Here is a 22,347-nt window from a genome sequence, read left to right on the forward strand (position 1 = left end):
AATCGGGGTTATTAATCGATTAATTTAACACTTGCATTAATGATAACATTTTAAATAAAATTCAAACTATTTTCAAATTTTTAAAAAATAAATTATATTTGATTTTTCGTTAACTTTAAAATTAAATTAAAAAAAATTTTTAGAATATGCGCTAGAATGATAAAAATTTAAAATAGTTTCATTACAATTTAATTTGCATGTTTTTTACATAATCGATTAAATGTTAATAATGTTGAGTTTGTTCTATGTCTGCTCTAAGTTTGACATTTACTAGGTTTGTCAATTCTCAAGTTGTCAATTAAAAGTTAGACTAGTATTACCAGATTTTATGACTTTTTTCATTAGTTTCATTCTTGCAAATCCCTGAACATTTCTGAAGTGGTGTTTACACAATTTTCTAAATTATTAGGTATGTCACGTAGCATTAATTAAACTACATTTATATGCGTACTACACTGATTACTGATTCTCAAACTTTTAAGATCTCTCATGTACTTTTTCAGAAAAAAACTTCCGCAATAAATGAATTTTTCACATAAATTAAATGAAAAAATGTCATACAAGTGTTGTGAATAAGAATACTTTAAGAATATTCTAAAAAAGAATTTATTGAGAGCTTTAAAACTGTATATTTACACAGTGTTATAGTTAAATGAAGCATTCATAAATAAATTTATTAATTTCAATATGAACTTGTATGCGATTTATGTATTTATGTACGCATGCACAGGTGTAAACAGGACCCAAATGTATTATGTGAGCAAAATGTAAATAAGCCAAGTTACTTTTACAAAAATTTTAATTAAATTGTTAATTTTTATTGGTAGATAATGGTAAGAAGTATTACAGACCGACAAAATATCTAGCATACATTGTACATGTTTGTGCAAGTATTTGTCATTTTTATTAATTATTAAAAAAAATGAAATTGCTTCTTTATTAATTTATCAACTTATCTTTATTTATTTTATGTATAAAATTTTTTTATATTTTCTACTCTTATTATCCAAAATTACTTATAAATTTATTTCGTTTTCCTTTGCATTTCGTGCTGCAAACTAAAGTTTTAAAGTACATAATATAAGGCACATACTACTATCGTAAGTACAGTTATATAATATCAAAGCCACGCAGTCCATTTTGCTTGAACAGTTTAACGTTAAGATATTGTGAACTATAGTATATTATTGGATTATGAAAATAGAGGCACTTTTGTGAGAAATTTGTTATTATCTTCAAAAATTTTAAGGAATCCATGTTTTAATTATGTACTTGAATGCATTCCATGGCAGTTAATTTTTAATTTCCAAAATAAAATTAATTTAAAATATGAAAAAAAAAATAATTTATATGAGCTATTTTAAGTGTGAACATTTTTTTTTAAATGTAAACTTATATTAAGTAACAGCATACTATAAAAATAAACTATAAACTAAAATTATTAAAAATTAATGTACATAATGTATAAGTATGTGTGCATATTATGCCTTACAAATGCATATTTTTTTACACAAATTTTAATGAAGAGATTTACTTCTTTCATAGCTTTGTTTAGCAATTCTTTTTAGATTTTCGGCATCATGTGGTCCAGTTGCCTCTACCATTTGTCTTAAATCTCCGTTAAGATTTTGTAACAACAAATGTGGAATATCAAATTCTTTGGCAGAACCAGCTTCCATAACTAAAATTCTGTCAGAATCCATGACAGTATGTAAACGATGCGCAACAGTTAAGACAGTACAATTTTTGAATTTTTCCCGAATTGTTTTTTGGATAAGAGCATCAGTTCTACAATAAATTTAATTAAAATAAAATTGCGCTTTTGAAAATTATTTGTATTAAAGTACTTACTGGGGATCCACATTTGCTGTAGCTTCATCAAGAACCAATATTTTATTGTTACGCAAAATAGCTCTAGCCAAACAAATTAGTTGTCGCTGCCCAACACTAAAATTGCTACCTCTTTCGGTAACCATAAAATCTAAGCCATCAGAAATTGCCTGCTTTAATTCAACATCTTCGATTGCTTTCCAGATTTCACTATCACTGTATTTTCCGAATGGATCTAAATTATATCTAATTGTTGCAGAGAATAGCACTGGGTCTTGTGGGATAATCGAAATATTTGTTCTTAAATCTGACAATGGAATTGATCCTGTTTCAATATTATCAATTAAAATTTCTCCTTCTATTGGTGCTAATCGAAATAAAGCACCAATAAGAGAAGATTTTCCAGCACCAGTGCGACCAACTATACCCACTTTCCAACTAGGTTCGATTGTTATATTTAAATTTTTAAGTACCGGTGGTTTTTCTAAATCATATCTCAAGCTCATTTTCTTAAATGATACTTTTCCAGAACTTGGCCATCCTTTTGGTGATGCTGAATAGCTTTTTGTTTCCTGTTCCAGTTCTGTGTATTGAAGAACACGTTCAACACTAGTCATTTGTTGTACTGATTCGGCAACTTGACGTACGCCATATTGCACCATTCCTGTTAAAATCATGGCCTGTGAAATCGCTAATCCTACATTACCACTGAACGTATCTGAATATCAATGAATTAATTTTTTTTATTTCTATATTTTTAACACTTTTTATTAATGTTTTACTTTGATAAAGAAGAATAAAGCTAAATGCAACTGAAGCTAAAAATGCACAGCTGACGCAATCTAACCATAAACCCAAAGCAGTATTAACTGACATTGTTAATTGCCAAACAGCACTATGAACGTCTTGTAATCCATCAAACTCTTCAATTACCTTTTCTTGTAATCCTCTTGCGCGTATTGTCGATATACCAGTTAAACTTGCAGATAAATGTGAAAATACCGGACTTCGACCTAAAATATTTCAAAATAAATGTTAAAAAATATATTCAATTTATTTTTTGTTTTACTGCTCACATATTCCTTCTAAACGTTTCAGATCTTGTGACGGTCGCATATATAATTTCAAAATTAACAAATAAATAATAACAGCAACTGCTAAAGCTAATAACAAAATCGGATTCACAACGCTAATCAATATTAAAATACCGAACATAACTAATGCAATTTGAATGAATTCCATCATTGCCCTCGGTAACATTTCATCTATAGCACCCATATCTTTCGAGAAACGATTTAAAATCCTGCCAGATGGATTTGTATCGAAAAATCTCATTGTCGTGTGTAAAATACTACCAAACATTTTGTCATGTAATACTTTTGATGCGTGCATACAAATTTTGAAGAATAACCAACCGCGCAAAATTGTCATCTGTGGATTGAATATTTTTAGTCTAATAGAAAATTTATATTACAGTATTATGCAAAATCTTACAATAACTACTCCAATTATTAGGCTTCCATAAATGTATAAGCATTCATATGTCGTTAACATTGTCGTTCTATTGTTCATTCTTAAATATTCCTGTTGTGTCCAAATATTAACAAAATAGTCTGAACCGCTTGTTATAATTTGTGATAATATTAAGAAGAATAGTAATGCAAATAATACAAATATTGTTCCTCCAGCCAAAAAATAACTTTTCCATACTTGGAAGGATACACCACCCTGTGCCTGGTCTTCTGCTGTGTCCAAATCATCCGCAGATTCGTTGGTATCGGCGCTCGACTATGAACATTAAATAAATTTCAAAATTTCATTATTTACTTACTAGTTACTTTCATTATTTATACTAGTAGCCATTTTAAATAACTTTATACTACACTCTAAAATAACTTAGTATAACTTACATTTGATAAACCATCTAAACTTAGCTGCATGTTTAAAGGGTCGGTTATTTAATAATTAGTAAGAATTATAGAACTTACATTTTTTTTACATGATTTTTTATGATTACAGTTATATTGTAGTAAGTACAGCTTATACTTACGGATTTTTTAGTTGTAGATCCTACCGATGGGCTTCTCTTTTTTGTTAAGGGTTGATAGCCAGGAACACCATCAATATAAGGAATATCATCATCATCTTCTAAAAGTTCGCTTTCCATATCATTTAATTCTGAAGTGTTTGTTTCAGGTTTTTCTAATAGTTTTGCAAAATCCAGATCACTTTCACATAAATCCTTATAAGTGCCTTGATGAGAAATTTTGCCATTTTCTACAATTATAATCCAATCAGCTTCAGATAAAAAGTGCACTTGATGTGTTACCAAAAGTCGAGTAGCTTTTTCTTTTGCTAGTCGTCCTTTTGGACCTATAACTTCATCAAATAAATGGCGACCAACGTGCGCATCTACAGCGCTTAAAGGGTCATCAAGAAGATAAATTGATGCTGATTTATATACAGCTCGAGCTAAACTAACACGAGCACGTTGACCACCTGATAATGACGCACCACGTTCGCCAACAATAGTTTTATCACCGTTAGGTAATTGTTCAAAATCAGTCGACAGTGCACAACATTTGGCTACCTGTAACATAAAAGTAAATTTGAGTGCTTGCATAAGAATTTAAATCATTAGAAATTGAATTTACATTATGAAAGCAACAATTACATTACCTCCGCATATCGCTTTCTTTCATATTTCTCCCCAAATAATATATTATTTCTTACAGTTCCAGTAAATAACCAAGGTTCCTGACAAGCATATGATATTTCTCCATGTATAGTAGCAATACCATCAACTATCGGTAGTTCGCCAAGAAGTAATTGTAATAAGGAACTTTTTCCAGCTCCAACAGGTCCAATAATTGCGCATAATTGACCCTTTTTAACGTTTATGTTAATATTTTCTAATGTTATTCTTACTCCACGATCCCAACTTGCAGTTACTTCTCTTAATATAATTGCTTTGGAATTTTCATCAAATGTTGAAAAATCTGTTTTATGTTCAAGTCCGATCATTTTATCATCGTGATCTTCCATTAGCAAATATTTTTCAATACGATCAATCGAAACTAAAGCTTCTGCACCAAATGAGACAGCCATAGGATAAAATATGGCTGCAATTAATTGTAAAATATTATAATATTGTGCTGCAGAAAAAACAACATCAGCTGTAACTGATTCCTTTAAATAGACCATAGCAGCAATTGTTATGAATAATGTTGAACGTTCAGTAAAAACCATTGTACTTAAATAAAATCCACGTAAAAATGAAGCATATCGGATTTGTTTGATTTCACGTCGTCTTGCTTCTGCAACAACTTTTTGAAATGGCTTTTCCCATGCATACATTTTAATTACTTGAATGCCTTGAACTATTTCATTCATTATTCCAACTCTTATATCAGTTCTTTGAGCAATTTTCATACGAAGTTTCGATGATAATTTACTTAAACCAGTTTGAACTGGTACCGTTTTCAATAGAAGACCAGCAACACCAACAAATGCTGCATATCCTATTCTTAACCATATCAAATATGCTATTAAAATTGATTGTATTGGTAATATCCAGATATAATGAACAAAAATAAAACCATAATCTAAACGTCCCACATCATTAGAGAGCAAATTTATTAGATAACCAGCTGGTGTTGATCCAGCCGTTTTTTTCGACAATCGTAATGTTTTTCGATAAATTAATGAACAACATGCTATTCTCATTCGAGCCCCCAACAGCCTTTGCCTAAGATCAGTATGATGATTTAAAAAGCATCCAAATAATGTTGAAAGAACAAGAATTGCCGTTAACCAATAAACATCATTCCAAATATGTATAAAAAATTCTTCAACTGTTCCAATTTCATTGGCAGATATATTCGTTTCCTCAACATCATCAACTGACTTATCGTAAATTTTGTCATCATTAATCCCAGTTCTATTAATATCTTTTAAAATAGTATTTTCAATGTTGTTTTGCCCTCCATTATCTACAAAATACAGAAATAAATTATGACTGTAAGAATTCCAATGAGAATTTAATATTAATGTATAGTAAATTTATAACCACATAAAGATACAAGAAAATATTTCCTACTCGTTAAAAATTTCAATTAAAGCATCGTGATTAAAGCATCGTTAAAAATTAAAGCATTGTTTTGGTTTCCAAAAATTGGTCTAATCAATTAGAGTTTTAAGTTTGTTTTATTTTTCTAAAGCGAGACTCGATTATTTTCAATTCCGTCGCAGTTGCATTTATTTACGAGTACAATCGACTACACCATCAATATTCTTGCCCTACAGTGCTGCATAGAAATTCTTGTTCTTTGCATATTTCTTAACAAATAAACCAGTGCATAGAACAGTAAGTAGTATAACAATATGCAACATTCCAAGTTTGTGTCATAAGCTTAATAATCATTACATACATACATACTATTTCTAATTGTCATTCATTTATTAATGTATGTACAATTGTAAATATTTATTTATTATTCATATCTCATACAAAAGAAATAATAATTATAAATTACATTTTATCAACACAAGACCAACTATGCAAAATTAAAGCTATGTTACAATATTATTTACTTTACTGATAAGAGGATCGCATTTTAGAACTTAAATCAGCCTTATATTCTGTATATAACAATAGCTATGTGTAACGAAATGAAAATACAATAAAAAAAACAAGAATTAATTGGGTTTATTGCATTGAAAAATATTACATAGTAAACTGAATAAAATTTTTCTATTTTCAAGGTCTTCAAATGCCTGATTAAAACTAACTGAACGTAGAATGAAGATGTGAATAGAGCCGTAACTTATATTGTTGAAATTGGGAAGAGTGTTGAAATGTATTGCATATTATAAAGCTTTAGATAACGAACCTTTCTGAATGAAACATGCCGTATACAAAGCTGCCTCTGCTTTGAGCAATTGTGGCTTGATTTACTGTGAAAAGAATCTTTAAATTTGATATTTTTTCAAAGAATTAAGGCATAATAATTTTAAAGTGATGCTGCCTCAGACTTAGTTAAGGCATTCAAATGAAGAACAATAGGAAAAATAGTAATTGGCGCCCAACGTTGGGTAGTTCAAATAACCAATATAATCCTATGTAACAAGTTTATGTATAATTAAAATTTATGTAATTAATATAAAAATAAAATGATTTCTGTTAGTGGATTAATTTAGTACAAAGTTATGCTATTTGTAGCTAAGTTATATTTCAATTAAATCATTTTCTAATTAAGTGTTATTTTCAAATATGTAGGTTTGTATAAATAAATCAATTCTATATTTTATTGTATTATTCTTGAATTATTATTAGATAATTGGAAAAAAAAAAAATTCTACAGCACATATTTATTTAATTGTATCACCATTTTGTATCACTATAATTAGAATGTATTTCAATTATTTTTAACTTACTCTTATCATCAATATCTGGGACATAATTAAAAATATGATTTTTTTTCTCATGATTCTCATTAGCGGCAGCATATTGTATGGTATCATCATAAAAAAATGCATTCCGTTCATAACGATTTACAATATCTGATGATATTGATGGTGTTGTATTTAATTGAACACCATTGACTGGATCAATTACATTTACTGGTTGTTGAAATATAAATAATAATTGGGCCAATACAAGTGGTATAGCTGATCTACAAAAATACAAATTATATATATAAGAGAGACGGTATAAAATAAAGAATATAGAAATTTTTAATTAAATTTCAATTAAAAATATTTTATACATATATATTTTGTTTTTCAAATTTAAACAAAAAAAAACTTACTTTAAAATTGTATAAAACAGGCATAATAAACCATCAACAACGCATTGGGGCCAATATGCTCTTAACATCGCTTTACGTAATTTAGGTTTCCTTTGTTTACTATGTGCTATTTCTAATTCTCGCAGCCATTGACTAAAAATTTAATTAATTAAAGATGGAAAAACAAAAAATTATTATAATTTTTTTTTAAGTTTATAAGTTTTTAAATTATAAGTACATGTTTCTATAATTATGAGAAAATAATTGCATTGCTTTTATATTTAAAATAAAATTTATTATTCAATTAAATTTGAAAAATTTTTATTTATGAATTAATAATATTAATAGTTTATATTAGACGAAAAGAAACCAGTTTTACAGTTCAAAATACAATATTTTTTTTTCGAATTAATATTTCATAAGGTACAGTTATTGCATTTCAAATAGAATTATAATTTATTGTTTGTTTAATTAGCAAGAACTTATTTAAATAAATTCTTTTGTAGATTGTAGATTAGTGAAGAGAGATATGGGTAAAGGAATTCCTCTCCTCCGACCACTACAGCCAGCCGTAGCTTATTGTAGTCTTTCCATATATCACTTACAATACCCTGGTTCCAAGTAAATAGTCGGCGATATCCCTCAAGGAGTTGGAGGAGAGTTCTCCAACACTGAGTAAGTTCCGCCCAAACCATTTGCACCTCTTGACAGTCAGAACAGGACAATCACCCAGAATATATATGACCGTCTCTCCGTCGTCACGATGTGCGTATGTCGCGTTTTGTAAAAAGGCCAAAAAAACTGTGATCCTTAAAAGGTCTGTTAAAATGTATAACAGAAGATTACGAGTAACAAAATTTTACTCGAAGGCATACGACTGATTCTAAATTTCTTAGACGATTTTGTCCAGATCGTCGAATTTAGAAGCGGTTTGAATATAATTTGTTAATTAAGAATATTATGTATTGTATTTTATAATACGAAAGAAAAATTCCATAATTTTATTTTGGAATCTTATTACCCAAGAAAACGGAAAAATAAGAATGTTCAGTGCTTATAAGAAAATAAATCGTAATTTTATTTAATGCAACTTTTTTTTTTATTACTCAAATATTAAATAGATTGCGTTTTTATTTTATTTATTCACTAATTTATTGCAAATTTATTTAGTCTACATTTTAAACATTTTAATATAAATAAAATTACATCACTGATAATAGCAAATTTATATACATATACGTGGATACATGTGGATATTATGTGAATTCTATATACGAACATATGCAACGATAAGATTTTTAAAGAGAAATTTAAATAAATATTATAAATTGTTTCTTTACATTGCAGATATAATAATATCTATATAATGTATATATTTATTTACAAATAAAACATAAAATATAATTATAATATTTAATTATAATTAGCTACTTACTCTTCAAGTTTATCACCAAGATCCTCTGATTTATCTCGTTTTAAACATTTTGTTAAATCATCAGTATTTAAACCATTACGTGCACCACGAAACATTAATGGTATTGACCAAAAAAATAATATTTGTGACAAAATATTAGCACCTTTACGTGGATTTTTCTTTTCCGGTTTTTTTGAGCTATCCATTTTTTAGTATCTTTAATAAACTTATACCTTTAATTGAACAATATTATATTTATATATACTCGTAATATGAAAGCTTTTATTGAAAAATAGGTTAAATAAAAAAAAAATTTTTATTGTTTTCGTTCAGGCCAGGTACTATCTTAACATTTTTATGTTAAATTTTTACCTGAAAAAGAAAATATAATAATTAGCTACATATATGAGATTTAAATTAGTAAAAAAAAGGGGAATTTTATAATCTGATATCTGGGCATTTTAATTTGACTCTATAAGAGAGGGCGATACACAAAAATTAGATAAAACAATTAAAAATTTTAAAGGTTGCCTCAGTAAAGTTTAATAATTTTTTTTTTTTTTTAATTATTCAAATAGGAAATTAGACTTTAAACTGCACGACAAATGTTCTTTTTTTGGATAATACTTTTGCAATTTATTCTATATAATTACTTAATTCTAATATTTATTGCAAACAGTAAATTAGTATAGAACCAACAAAAAAAAATCTGATATGAACAGCATATAACAGACCGCATTGTTAAAGTGTTGCACAAGATTATGAAAATTTCTTTTAATTATTTATTTCAAACTCTATATGGAAAATAGAAAGTGAGTTTTAGTTAATGTACCTAGAAAAATATAAATTTGGCTCTTAGTAGAGGTTCATTTTGATCGTGATCCAGTTTTCCAGCCCATCGCGTTAACAACCAGAACTCCAATATTAAATTTTTAAAAATTCCGTTAAATAGTTCCTCAGATATGATTAAATATGTAAAATCGAATCCTGAGTAATAGTTGTGCTTCCGAGTCCTGACATTTCTGAAAAATTCGATAGAAGTTTACTTGCTGGTACCTGATTTCCTCAAAAATTTAGATGACTTGTGGAATTGTCAGGCGAAGCTTATATATGGTGATTATTTTTGTAAAAAAGTTCAAAAACGTAATATCGGCCCGTAGTAAAGATTCGAACCGTCCCATCATGAAAGTAAACTCAGATATAAATTTTCATCAAAATTGGATCAGTCGGATTTGAGATACTGCGATTTGAACAGACATGTGGACAGTTAGACAGGCAGGCGTATAGACCGATATCTTTCTAAAAATAATTTATTTACGCTTCCTTACCACGAAGAAGTACATTTTAGCCGAAATCTCGACATGCGAAATTTGGTCACTTCACACATATTTTTATATAATTCAATGCGGTCGGGTAAAAAGGTGTGAATAATTTTAGAACAATTAAATATTTTTTTAAATTAACAATGTAAATTCGAAGAAGCTTTCTCCTTTGATGCTAACTAAATATGATAATTAAAAATAATAATTATTAAATTAATTAAATATACTGATAATAGCTTACTGATATTTCTTTTTTGCCGATATCTGTGAAATATTTCCAATAACATCATATTGAAAAAATTAAATTTTAATAAAGTTGAACAAATAAATTGAAAATAAAATGAAAAAATGCTTTGAAATTTGATTCCAATTTTATAACTTGTAATTTTTGTATAATAAATTCACAATTAAATGCATTCAACATGACATATACATATATATAGTCTTACAGAATAAGTTTATTTACTAGTTCACTGATTGTAAAATTATTTTTAGTTGTAACCGTAATGTTATATTTAGCTTTGAGTTTATAAATGAATGACAGTAAGTACCAGATTGCCGTCTCGAGTTACAAAAGTTTGTTTAATTTTATTTTTATGGTATTAAATAATTTGTGGTTAAAAATAACAAATTATTGTAATTGATATTTTCTTATATGTGAAAAGACAATAGGTATGTGTTTTACATTGAACTTGACATTTTATTAATTACGGTTTGTGAACAAAATGCAATGCAAGTTAAGTAGAACTTGCGTTTTATGTCAGATTTATAATTAAGTTGTGCATTTTCTCTTCTTAATTATAAACTGCTTTATTTGTAGAATTCATATTATAATAAAAAATAATCACAATTTCGAATTTATTATGGTATTTTGTATAATTTTGTAATGTTTTCAGTTGAATTTTTCTAATTCACAACATTTTATACCTATACCCAAAATCAATTTAATGAAATAATTTAATTATTTACTCAAACATTACACAATTATTTTAATGATACAAGGTGATTGCCATCATTATACAAAACATATACAAAATCAATCTTGTAACACAAATCGTTAGATAACCTTAATACAAATAAATATTAACCTTTTCTAAATTAATTACTTATATAAATTAGAATGCAAAATGATAACATAGAGAATAATGTTTAAAGTCAAATAACTACTAATATAGTAAGTACATAAAAATTTTGAATAGTTTTTCAAATTTTCGATTTTTAATTGACTAGAATTTTGTCAAGTATGGTAGCAACTACAGCAAATACAAAATATTACTGGAAAATTACAAAGCAACAAAAAAATAAAATTATAAAGTGTAAAAAATTTAAGTAATTTTATTATAGAAGCAGTCATGTATGATGTACTACTTAATGTTTTCACTGGCCAGAATATCGAGATACATACAAATGGTTTATTCTTTGATTACTTATACCAATGGAAAATATTCTTATAACTTAACGAAAGTACGAGTATTACACACATTTTACGCAATATTGCGAATCGGTACACTTTGTAATTTCGTGCATATCATCAATTAATAATGTTAAATTTCTGATATCAGCCTACTTTTATTGGACAATTTCAATTACACTTCTCATAATAATGGGTCAAATTTATTTATTAAATAGCAATTACAAAATAGTTTTGCAATGTATTTTGTTGAAAAAATTATTTAAAAACATTCATAAATTCTATTATTGTTTTTGTTGATTGATAATAAAATATTTTAATATTTTCATAATGTATAATTTTTTCAAGAAACTAATACCTAAGTATATACTTATATAAGTATATAGATTTACGGATTGAATTAACTTGTAATTAACACACGCAATGTTTTATTAAATAATTTTATGAAATATAGTTAACAAATAAATTATTTTGGAGAATTGTTAAATAATTGCAAATATGTAGAGTTATAAATGAGAACTGAAAATAATGATAATCTTATATAATATTATTCCAGGAGGATGGGCCACTCCGCAAACGATCTCTGTAGGAGCTGCTGTGACGAGGAGGAGGAGGAGACGGTGACCCACATACTATGCTCCTGTCCGGTGTTGGCGGGTTTCCACCCAAAGATTTTTTGGGTCCTATTTTTTTCAGCGGACGGCTTAGTGAATGTAAACGCTACTGACCTTGGCCGGTTTCTGAAAACTCAGGGTAGTTCTTATGAAGGAGAATGGTGAGATGCGGCGGCACCATAACTGGTCTAGATAGTCTAAGTGTATATTCCAGGGGACCTATCTTAATTTTAATTTGAGTAAATGAATTTGTCCCAATATAAGTATAATGGAATAATAAGTTTCTAGAGTATCCATCTGTAGGTCAGTTCGTAAGTGAATTTTTCATATAGAAATTTTTTTTACAAACATAGAGAATGTTTAGATAATTTAACAATGTAAACAACCCGTTAAAACATTTTTTATATTTTTGGAAACTTCAGTTGTGTATAAAAAGTTTTCAATATTTTGCGTGTAAACTTTCGATATTCGTGATACAATATGGTCGTATATCAATATTTAAAACAAATTTAAGTGAATTTTATAAGAATAAATGAAAATTTTGAATTTTAATACAATAGTTTTTGCTTTTTAAAACAAGATAATATAAAAAAGGATTTTAAAAATAATTTTTCAAAATGTTTATAAATAGAATTTTTTGCCACAGAAATACGTACATACATGAATATTATGTGTTTTCAAAGAAAACAACAATAACACAAAATTCGAATCAAGCCAATATGGTTTGTAAAGTAGCACATTTCAAGTTGAAAAAGTTGTTTTTTTAAAAAATTAACGTTCCATTTTGGTTTTCTGTGTCATGCTAATTCGTGATAGTTATTGCATACCTTTAAGGCCAAAACAAAACTAAAAGAAACTGTAACAAAATTAAAATAAGCTATTATAACGGAACTTAAAAATTGTTTCTGGTTCCAATACAATAAATTGTCAAAAGATATCATTTTCAGTACATGCGGGACTGAATAGAGAAGGGCAAATTATCAAAAAAATGTTTTAAAAAAGTTTTAAGAACTTAAAAATTTTGTAAGCACATAAGCACTAACGGTCTGGCGAACAAAGTCAAAATAAAATGCATATTTTTTCCAACTTTTTTGAAAATATGCTAAAAACAAAAACATTTTTTTCCGTATTAGTAATCCATGCGTTTATATATATGTACTTGTATTCTCGTAGAGCTCGAAAGCGATTCAAAAAAATTAAATTTTAATTATTTTAAAATTTTAAGTTGGAAATTTGCCATTTAAATTATAATGTGAATGCAATTAGAAAAGGAAAGTGAAAGCAAATAAGACAAAACAAGTCATTACTCCTAACCCATTTAACAATATTATTTTATAAATTATCAATCTTTGCAACAATGAAGAATATGGAAGGATTTAAAATTTCAAAATACAATAATAATAATACTAAATCAAACATTTGGAATCTTTGATGATCACTAATTTAAATCCTCAAAATTCTATCCAAAAATTATTATCAACAAATTAAAAATATTTTATCAAATCAATTAATAATTATATTAATATTCCACAATTATTAAGGTTAAGTAAGAATTATTTAAGGTATTTAAGTCAAATGTATGCTTACTTAAAACCAAGAGAAAATTTTATAAAATTCTACCAAATAGTAGCTAAATTTCAAACGAGTTTTAAAGAGGGTAAAGCGAAATAAATGTCTTAAGCTGCATTGTAATTGCGGTAAATAGAATTTATAGGAACAAACACATACCTGTGAAATTATATATAACATACTTCTACATAAGAACATTTCACATGTCTCAAGATAATAATTATTAGTATAGAGAGCAACAAGTGTTGTTTTGCAAAAGATAAGAATATTTTGATTTAGATATTTGAAATTTGATCAATATTTATATTTTATAATTTGTCTATGTACTCGTACCTACTTATACAAACAATTTCAAAAATCATGAATAAGTAGTATAAGTACTACTACAAAAACATTAAATTAAGAATATTAGAAAATCAATTAAATTTTTCAGTTTTGAATTACTTTCGATTACTAGAACTTTGAACTAGTAGTTGCTAGAGTACTAAGAGTGTTCAATTAAATTTTTTTATAATAAGCAAACTTTTCTTTATATATTAAGATCGTTTAAGTATAAGAGTTTTTGTTTTAGTGCATATTGCCTCTCACGGTTAATATCCAAAAGAGTGTTTAATTTAAATTTGTAAAACTTTACCATAACGTATATAATATTAATAGTATTATTATAATGTATAAAAAACACATACGAGTATTTGTTGACTCTTTATAGTAAAGTATTTTTAGGACGCCGCTGTCGTTATGGTTATTTTCTAGTAAATTCTGATGATAGATTTAATACTTATATAGTTGCAAAGTTTCTTGATATATACTTAAGTAAAATAATACAATTATGTTTTTAATGTGATATTTTTTAGTTTGCGGTTTCTCATAAGGTTTATTACTGACAAAATTTCTATTGCAAAAGACGCTGAGCTCAATTAAACTTATTTGCTACAAGTATGTGCAGCTTTACAGTATAGTATATACTTATAAAGTTTTGATTTATGGTGGTGCTTCATAAACAATAAAGCTTAAATTATTTAAATTCGAAAAATTGTAAAATGGTACTTCAATTTATCATTTAAAATAATGTTTGCGGTATAACAATATTATTATTCAATTCCATAGACAACAGGTAATCGGGTACTAATAAATTAAATGGAAATAATAAACTAAAGTGATTATCCAACTTTGAAATTCTTAATATAAGATACAAATTATTAATTTCTAATAATTATGTTTCGATTCTTAAATTATTCAAAATCAAGTCACGTTATTATTCAATTGACTCATTTCATTTAAACGAATCCATTCATGTATGAATGTATATGAGTTCTCATAAATTAACGTTATTGTATTTTACATATACCGGCATTTTTTTGCACTTCTATATTGCACTCAAATGTATTGGGAGCCTGAATACGTGCATAAATATGTAAGTGTGTATATGAGTATATCATTTATTTTAATAAACAAATATTTAAAGATAAAAACTTAGAAAAATATTTGATAAAATCCAAAAAAAATCAAAGACAAAACGTCACAATACAAAATTTGTTTACTTAAAAAAAAAAAAATATATGCTAAATTTCAATTACTTTAGACTTTAAAAGTTCATTTCAAAAAGAGGTGAAGGTTATTTAGAACGAAAGATAATAAAAAAAGCAACAATAACAAAAATAATAGTAGTCAACCGTAGAAGTAGAATGAAACTTACGTTTTTCGTTTTTCACATCCATGAGTACATACAAATGACAGTAACAATTTTTATTGCTATTTTTTATTTCTTGTTTTTCTTATTCTTTTGCTATATTAAATGTTTCGATATTTTAAATTCATAAATATTTTAATTCAAAAATATGAACACATTTTCAATTATTTATTACTTACATATAATATTATATGTATATGCGTGTATGTGTGTATGTAAATTTATTTTTAATTAAAAAACATTCTATTAAATATAATTTTAGAAAATTAAGTGATTTTTCATAAGTAACAATATTATTTATTTTCTTTTTCAAATATAAAAAATTTAAGTAACTTTAAAATTTAATTTTCAATTTTTTTATCACAGTTTGGTAATTTTATTATTTCATTTTTTATTTAATTTAATATTTTAATAGTAATTTTTTTTTTCTTAAATTTATTAAAAGAAATAATTTTTATATTTTTCAGTACACGTTGAATAAATTTCTCATTCGTTCCGAAAATCCAACTTTATTCGATAGTAAAATGAGAAAGACTGAAATTATTTTGAATGGAAATTGAAAAATTTTTAAATACCATAGAGCGGTTTTTGAGAAATTCATTGAAAAAAAATAAATACAATACAATATTAAATAATAAGAGAGGGAGAAAGAGAGAAAATTCTACATACATTGCATGTGGATTTCAAATTTATTATTCTCCAAGATATTGTATGTTTAAAAGCTTTTATTATAATTTGTCAAAAAGAGTTGTAATGTCACAATATTATATTCTGGTGTATCACTTTTGCTATATTTTAATTGTAAAATTAAAGAACCAAAGAAGTAAACGGCAACGACAGACGAATTTCGTTGTTAATTCAGAACAATGAAAATGGATAATGTCAGAAAAGAATAGTTAGCGGTAAAGAACAAGTTTAGAGTATTTTATCGCCGATGGTTAAACCCGTGGTGGTAATTTTGTTTGATTCTGGGCAATCCCATTTATATATGTGTATTTTATATGCAGTAATACACGGTATATTAATACACAATTCATATATTTTATGAATTTAATTTGTTAATTTGTCTCTTGAATCCTACATTATTATTAAAGCAATTTTGATTTTATAATAATAATTTTATGATTTTATAATAATCAGCTTATTAAGATTTTACAATTTTTCATTGTTTTTAATAATTTAATAGTTGGGAATTTTTTGAGAAAGATTTTAATTAAACATTAATATATCAATGATAAATTGAAAATAAATAAGGGAAATAAATTATTTTTGTGTAATATTCAATTAAATCGAAATAGAATTCAATATTGTGTATTGAATCAAATCAGTGAACTATATTTTATTAATAATGGAAAAGGTAGCATAAGTGCTACAAAAACAATTAATTAATATTGCAATCTTTACCTTTTTAAGTGGGTCAAATTTTTTTTTATAATAATGTACATATTTTTTATCAAAATATTGCAAATAAATTCTCTTTTTCTCCTTTTCTTTTTTTTTTAAATTTTAAAGTGAAAGCTGTAGAATAAATGTGAAAAATTCATGTATTGAATGAAGTGGTATTGCTGGCAACATTTACGTATATTATGCATTTTATGAGGAATAAGAAAATATAAAGCTTTGTTCCACATTAACAAGTGGAATGTATGAATAGCTTTATTAAATAAAAATTTATTTTAACAGTTTTGTTTCGATTATAAGGAATGTTTCGTTTTAATAATGTTTCATTAAAAAAATAAAACGGTTAAAGAATTATTGTTAAACATGTTGTTTTTGAACAGGAATAGGTGAAAACAGAACAAAATTAATGGATAACTAAAAATATTACTAACTAAAATTGATGATTAAAATACAATTAAATTAAGAATTTGATTTATTAAATATAATTTATTCAATAATAAATAATTCAACTAATTCAATTATAATAACAATAACTCAAATAATTTAATTTACTTTCTTTCAACGGCATTTGACATTTGCTTGGAATTCGTTCTTTCATTCAGTGAACTTTTGAAAGCATGTACTTATATTACCTAAACAAAGGTAAGAACTATATCAAATTCCCCAAAGACTGTTGCTTATTGTAGCCGTTCTCCAAACGATATATACAGTACGTACCTACTTTTTTTTAACCAACCTAATCAATATAACTTAAATGTGCAACTTCGAGTAATAAAGTAATGAACCATTACTGGACAACGGATTGCTTTACTCATTCACAATATGGATTGTAGAGTACTCTTATTGCAAGAGTTCTTATAACATCAACCTTTTGAACCCACAATAAATTACAAAAAAAAAAAAAATTCTTTACGGAATTACTTTTTTGAATTAGTTATAATTAAACAATAGGTTCATATAACATTCATATATAAACCTTTTCCTACATTTTTCTACCTGTTTTTTTTTTGTTTTCATTTTACGTGGTTATTTTTATTAATCGTTTTGAACTCCAATATACCCCAAATAAAATCATTGACCCTGATGAAATATGTATATTATGAAACATATGCGGAATTTCAAGAATATAAGGTGCTTTTTTATAAATAAATGAAAGTTTAAAAGACATTATGAATATAATATTAAGTTTTGTATTCTAAAATAATTTTTGCAAAATAACAAAATTATTATTATTTAACGAGTTAGTTCGTATATAATATGCCTTCTTAACAATTACTTTGTTGTACTTTTTGTGGCATTTATTGATAAAAGATGCAAATTAAATAAAACTTAAGATATACCTTTAAAGTGACAAACAAGTCCAAAAACTCTTTAAAACTTATTGACAAACATTTTGTGCTTTTTGCGTTGATTATATACATATATAACAGTAAGTAGTGGCGTCCTCATGTTTGTTTTAAAAAACTAGTGCCAAATTAAATGCAGTGAAGAAAAAAAGGCGTATGCTTTTCATTTTAGTAAAAATGTTTTCATCTAGAAACACCGAATAATCATCGGGAAATGAGCACATCATTTTTGAAACAAATGAAAAAATATCTCAGCAACATTTTATTTAAAATCATCTGCTGAATTTGGACAAATAAACTTTTTAAGCACTTTTGGCTCTTAAAAGAGTGCAAATGGTACTCTTGAAAGGTGGTACGGAAATGTGGTTCAAAAGAGTGAGGTTACAGATAATCTAGTGTTTTACTAATTTTTTAAAGTTTTATGAATGAAAAATTTTTTAGATTTACATGGTGATTATACTAGGCGACTTCAAAATTACAGGAATACACGATATTAACACACATTTCAGTTTATGAGCTGTAATCGCTGAATAGTATAGTTTTCCGGAAATTTCGAATTTAAGAATTTTTTAAATAAAAATTTTCATTATTTTTACTTTCACTATATGTACGAATTTTTTCAATTCATATAATACTCGTAGGTATGAAAAATATTTTACCATCTTACAAGCAAAATATTGGAATATCTTTGAATCTTTATGATAACTTTACTTTCCTTCGTTCTATACCCAACAAGCAAAAATCAAAAAAAAAAAAGGGTGCGTCAGCTTAAAGAAAATTTTTTGTTGCCGGTTTGATGTTTTTCGTTTGTTTTTTTTTTTTTTTTCATTTTAAATTTGTCTTCATATACAATATGTTATCATATATCACAATTTTTAATTGGCTATCATCATTGTATTAAAAAAAAAATATGCACATAATTCTTATACTTTATTATTATTCTAACATTTTATTCTGTATATACCTATGTGTAGGTATTATTATGTACATAAAAATTCTTTAAAATTGAAAAAAAAAAAAAATAAAACATCCTGGAAAATTTTCGCAAAAACAATTTAAAAACTATTGTATTATATGAATTATGTATGTATGTGCATATATCTATATTTAATATTCTTCTATAATATTACTATTTATTTATGTATATGCATTTTTTTAAGGCACCACAATAATATAAGAGGCAAAATACAGAAAAAGAAACAAAAAACAGCAGAAATAATCATAGAAATTGTTTGTCTCATCTATTAAAATTGACTTCCTGTATAATATAAGAATTTTATGTACATTATGTCTCATGATTTTGCTTCTCATTATGTACATACATATATGTATGTATATATATGCATTGAAATATGACATGAAAGTCTGGTTTAAATTTGCACCACTCCAGTAATGTAAGGACTATTTTTTGTTTGATGTTATAGGGTTCTATTCAATCTTAATCTTATTTTAGAAAATGTTAAGTAATCTGAATGAGGTTTATTTAATTGTATTTGTGGATGTACATATTTTATAATTACACATTATATATTTACAAATTAATTTATATGCATTGCTTGCTATCACTAACTGGACTATATACTAGAAAAAATGTAGTAAGATTAAAGAATGAAAAAACTAAGAACAAAAATTCAACAAGTTCGAGAATTTTTAATTACGTATACGAGTATATGTAGCACATTTTAATAAATTTTTTTCTGATGGTTAATTTCATGAATAAAATTATATACTCGTATGTATATGATGGTGTGTATATAAAAGAAATAATATTCATTTAAACTATAGGCTGGTACTGCTACTCGTATACAAATATCCCATATGATCTGAATGAATATTGCACATTTTAGAGGAAATTCTAATACATCGCTCGTCTGTTGCTCCACTGGCATAACTCAAAATTTTCACGTTTGATAAAATCGAATTTTAGAGTTTTAGAGACTAGAACCTTATTTTATAATTTATTATAAGCGATAATTTTCATGTAATAGAATTGGTGTTTTTGTACGAAAATGAAATGTTCTGAGCGCTCATTTCTGTATAAATAGCTCAGAAATCGAATTTTTTGGGTTATGTCACTGTTGCAGCAAATGAGCGACATATTAAAAATTTTTTGTATACTTGATCGATTTTCGTTTTTTTCATTTTTAATTAATATTTGATTTATTAAAATTGCATAACATTATATAAATTTAATTTGAGTTGCATAAAATTTTCAATTTTGTGCTTATTGAGATTTATTATAAATAAAATATATATATTTAAATACACTCAAGCAAGCTCATATTACCGAATTTATTCAATATTATGTAACTTGTGTATTGGGACAAAATTTCTGATTAATTTGTAATTTTGAATTATTTAAAAAAAAAAAATTAATGCTGATCAAAATTAAATGAACATTGTGTAATTGCAAATTATGGTTTGGAAATTAATAATGAAGTATTGAAAATTTTGTAACAAAAATATTTTCAATAGTAATTATATAAATTGATATTATATACGTTGCAAAAACAATATTATATAAAAGCCAGACAAATTAAATAACAGAAAAGATTTGATTTAGATTGACCATTTGATATCAAGGCTTAGTTTACCGGATAGACGATGTCTGAATGCCAAAGATGCTACGGCGACTGCTTGCAGTACATTAATTTGAGTACGAGAGCGCCTTTATCTCCTAAAATGGATTTCATTTACTTGTTATGTGAAAAAATTCTGATATACTTCAATATGATACGTACTATATGTGAATACGAGTTCGTGACTACATGTACAATGTTATTTATAAAATTTTGCCACATCATAAGAATATATGCGCCTTCAAAAATAATTTAAAAAACTGCATAGAATTTTAAGCATTCACGCTCTTTACAGATGCTAATTTAATAGTGTTCTTATGTACACATTTTTTTTATTCATATCATAAACTTATTTTCAAAATCTCTACACATTTTTCATACATAACGTAAAAAATTATTTATGCTGAAGCTATATACATACATAACTTACATTATACTTGCATGAATTTGCAATAATTATAAAAAAAAAAGAAAAAAATGTTACATCAAAATTTCACTTTTTTCCTTATTACATTTTCAGAAAACAAAATAAAAAACCAAAAAAAAAAAATTGTAAAAATGAGACCAAGACCGCAATAATAAACCAGACCATAAATGATACGACATTGCTGTTCTAGAATCTAAAAGTTATGTAATATACTAAATGCATAACTTCTTGCTTTTCCTATTCATTTTCCTTCTTACATATACATACTTATTTACTATATTTATACTATACGTTTATCGTATGAATACACATAATTGTGAGTTTGTGTGTATGCACTTAATTTTTATGTACATGAATACTTAAATGTTTATTTAATTAGATTCATGAAAAATTCTCGTGATCAAAAGCAATGATTAATTATAAACAAGCACATTTCAGATTAACAATTTTTTCTTTTTAAATGTTAGGCAGTATATTTATAATAGTTGCATATACTTTTTAAATTACTCAATAATTTTGCATACATCTAGGTTGGATATATTAGTTATTTCAGATAATTGCATTATTCCTGCCCCAAGGAGAATACTCTAGGAGTCGAATATTCGATTGTCAATTGAATTAAGCCGAGTTCATTGTATAATTGTGTTGCCCTTTTGAATAAATTAAAATATTTCCAAATTGTCAACAGATAAAACCTAATCGGAAGAGTTTCGTAAATGAACAAACAACCGGACAAAAGCATAAATATAGCAAATACAATAGCGTGATAAAAAACTTATTAGAAGAGTGCTGAAAATCTCGAAAATATTCTTTTTATTTAAAAAGACATTTTTGTCATATTATTCATTTTACAGTATAGCTATACAATGTTCTGTTATATAATAAACATATATATATTTTAAAAAGTGGTGAATGCAATTAGATGGATGAAATAAAAATTGATGAAGAGGAGCCA

The 22,347-nt window shown here is 25.9% G+C and overlaps 1 protein-coding gene across 1 annotated transcript; it reads right to left on the reverse strand.

Moving 5' to 3' along the window:
• Positions 1-1,137: 1,137 nt before the first annotated feature.
• LOC129608032 (ATP-binding cassette sub-family C member 4) lies at positions 1,138-16,007 on the reverse strand. The gene is made up of 11 exons (XM_055519336.1): positions 15,646-16,007; positions 9,055-9,405; positions 7,641-7,772; positions 7,267-7,505; positions 4,510-5,822; positions 3,881-4,420; positions 3,325-3,618; positions 2,907-3,261; positions 2,613-2,843; positions 1,852-2,548; positions 1,138-1,788 (listed from the first exon to the last, which is right to left on the reverse strand). The coding sequence occupies exons 2-11, from the start codon at positions 9,237-9,239 to the stop codon at positions 1,518-1,520; spliced, it is 4,257 nt and encodes a 1,418-aa protein (XP_055375311.1). The 5' UTR covers positions 9,240-9,405; positions 15,646-16,007; the 3' UTR covers positions 1,138-1,517.
• Between the last annotated feature and the right edge of the window lie 6,340 nt (positions 16,008-22,347).

The sequence above is a fragment of the Condylostylus longicornis genome, unplaced genomic scaffold (genome assembly GCF_029603195.1).
Source record: "Condylostylus longicornis isolate FDR11 unplaced genomic scaffold, ASM2960319v2 ptg000030l, whole genome shotgun sequence".
Taxonomy (NCBI): Eukaryota; Metazoa; Arthropoda; class Insecta; order Diptera; family Dolichopodidae; genus Condylostylus; species Condylostylus longicornis.

Excerpts from the sequence above, each read along its gene's own strand:
- LOC129608032 (XM_055519336.1), bottom strand. The coding sequence starts at position 9,239 with ATGGATAGCTCAAAAAAACCGGAAAAGAAAAATCCACGTAAAGGTGCT. Across the intron at positions 7,506-7,640 it reads CTGTTTTATACAATTTTAAA|ATCAGCTATACCACTTGTAT; the intron begins GTAAGTTTTTTT and ends GTATTTTTGTAG. Across the intron at positions 3,262-3,324 it reads TAATAATTGGAGTAGTTATT|ATGACAATTTTGCGCGGTTG; the intron begins GTAAGATTTTGC and ends TTCAATCCACAG.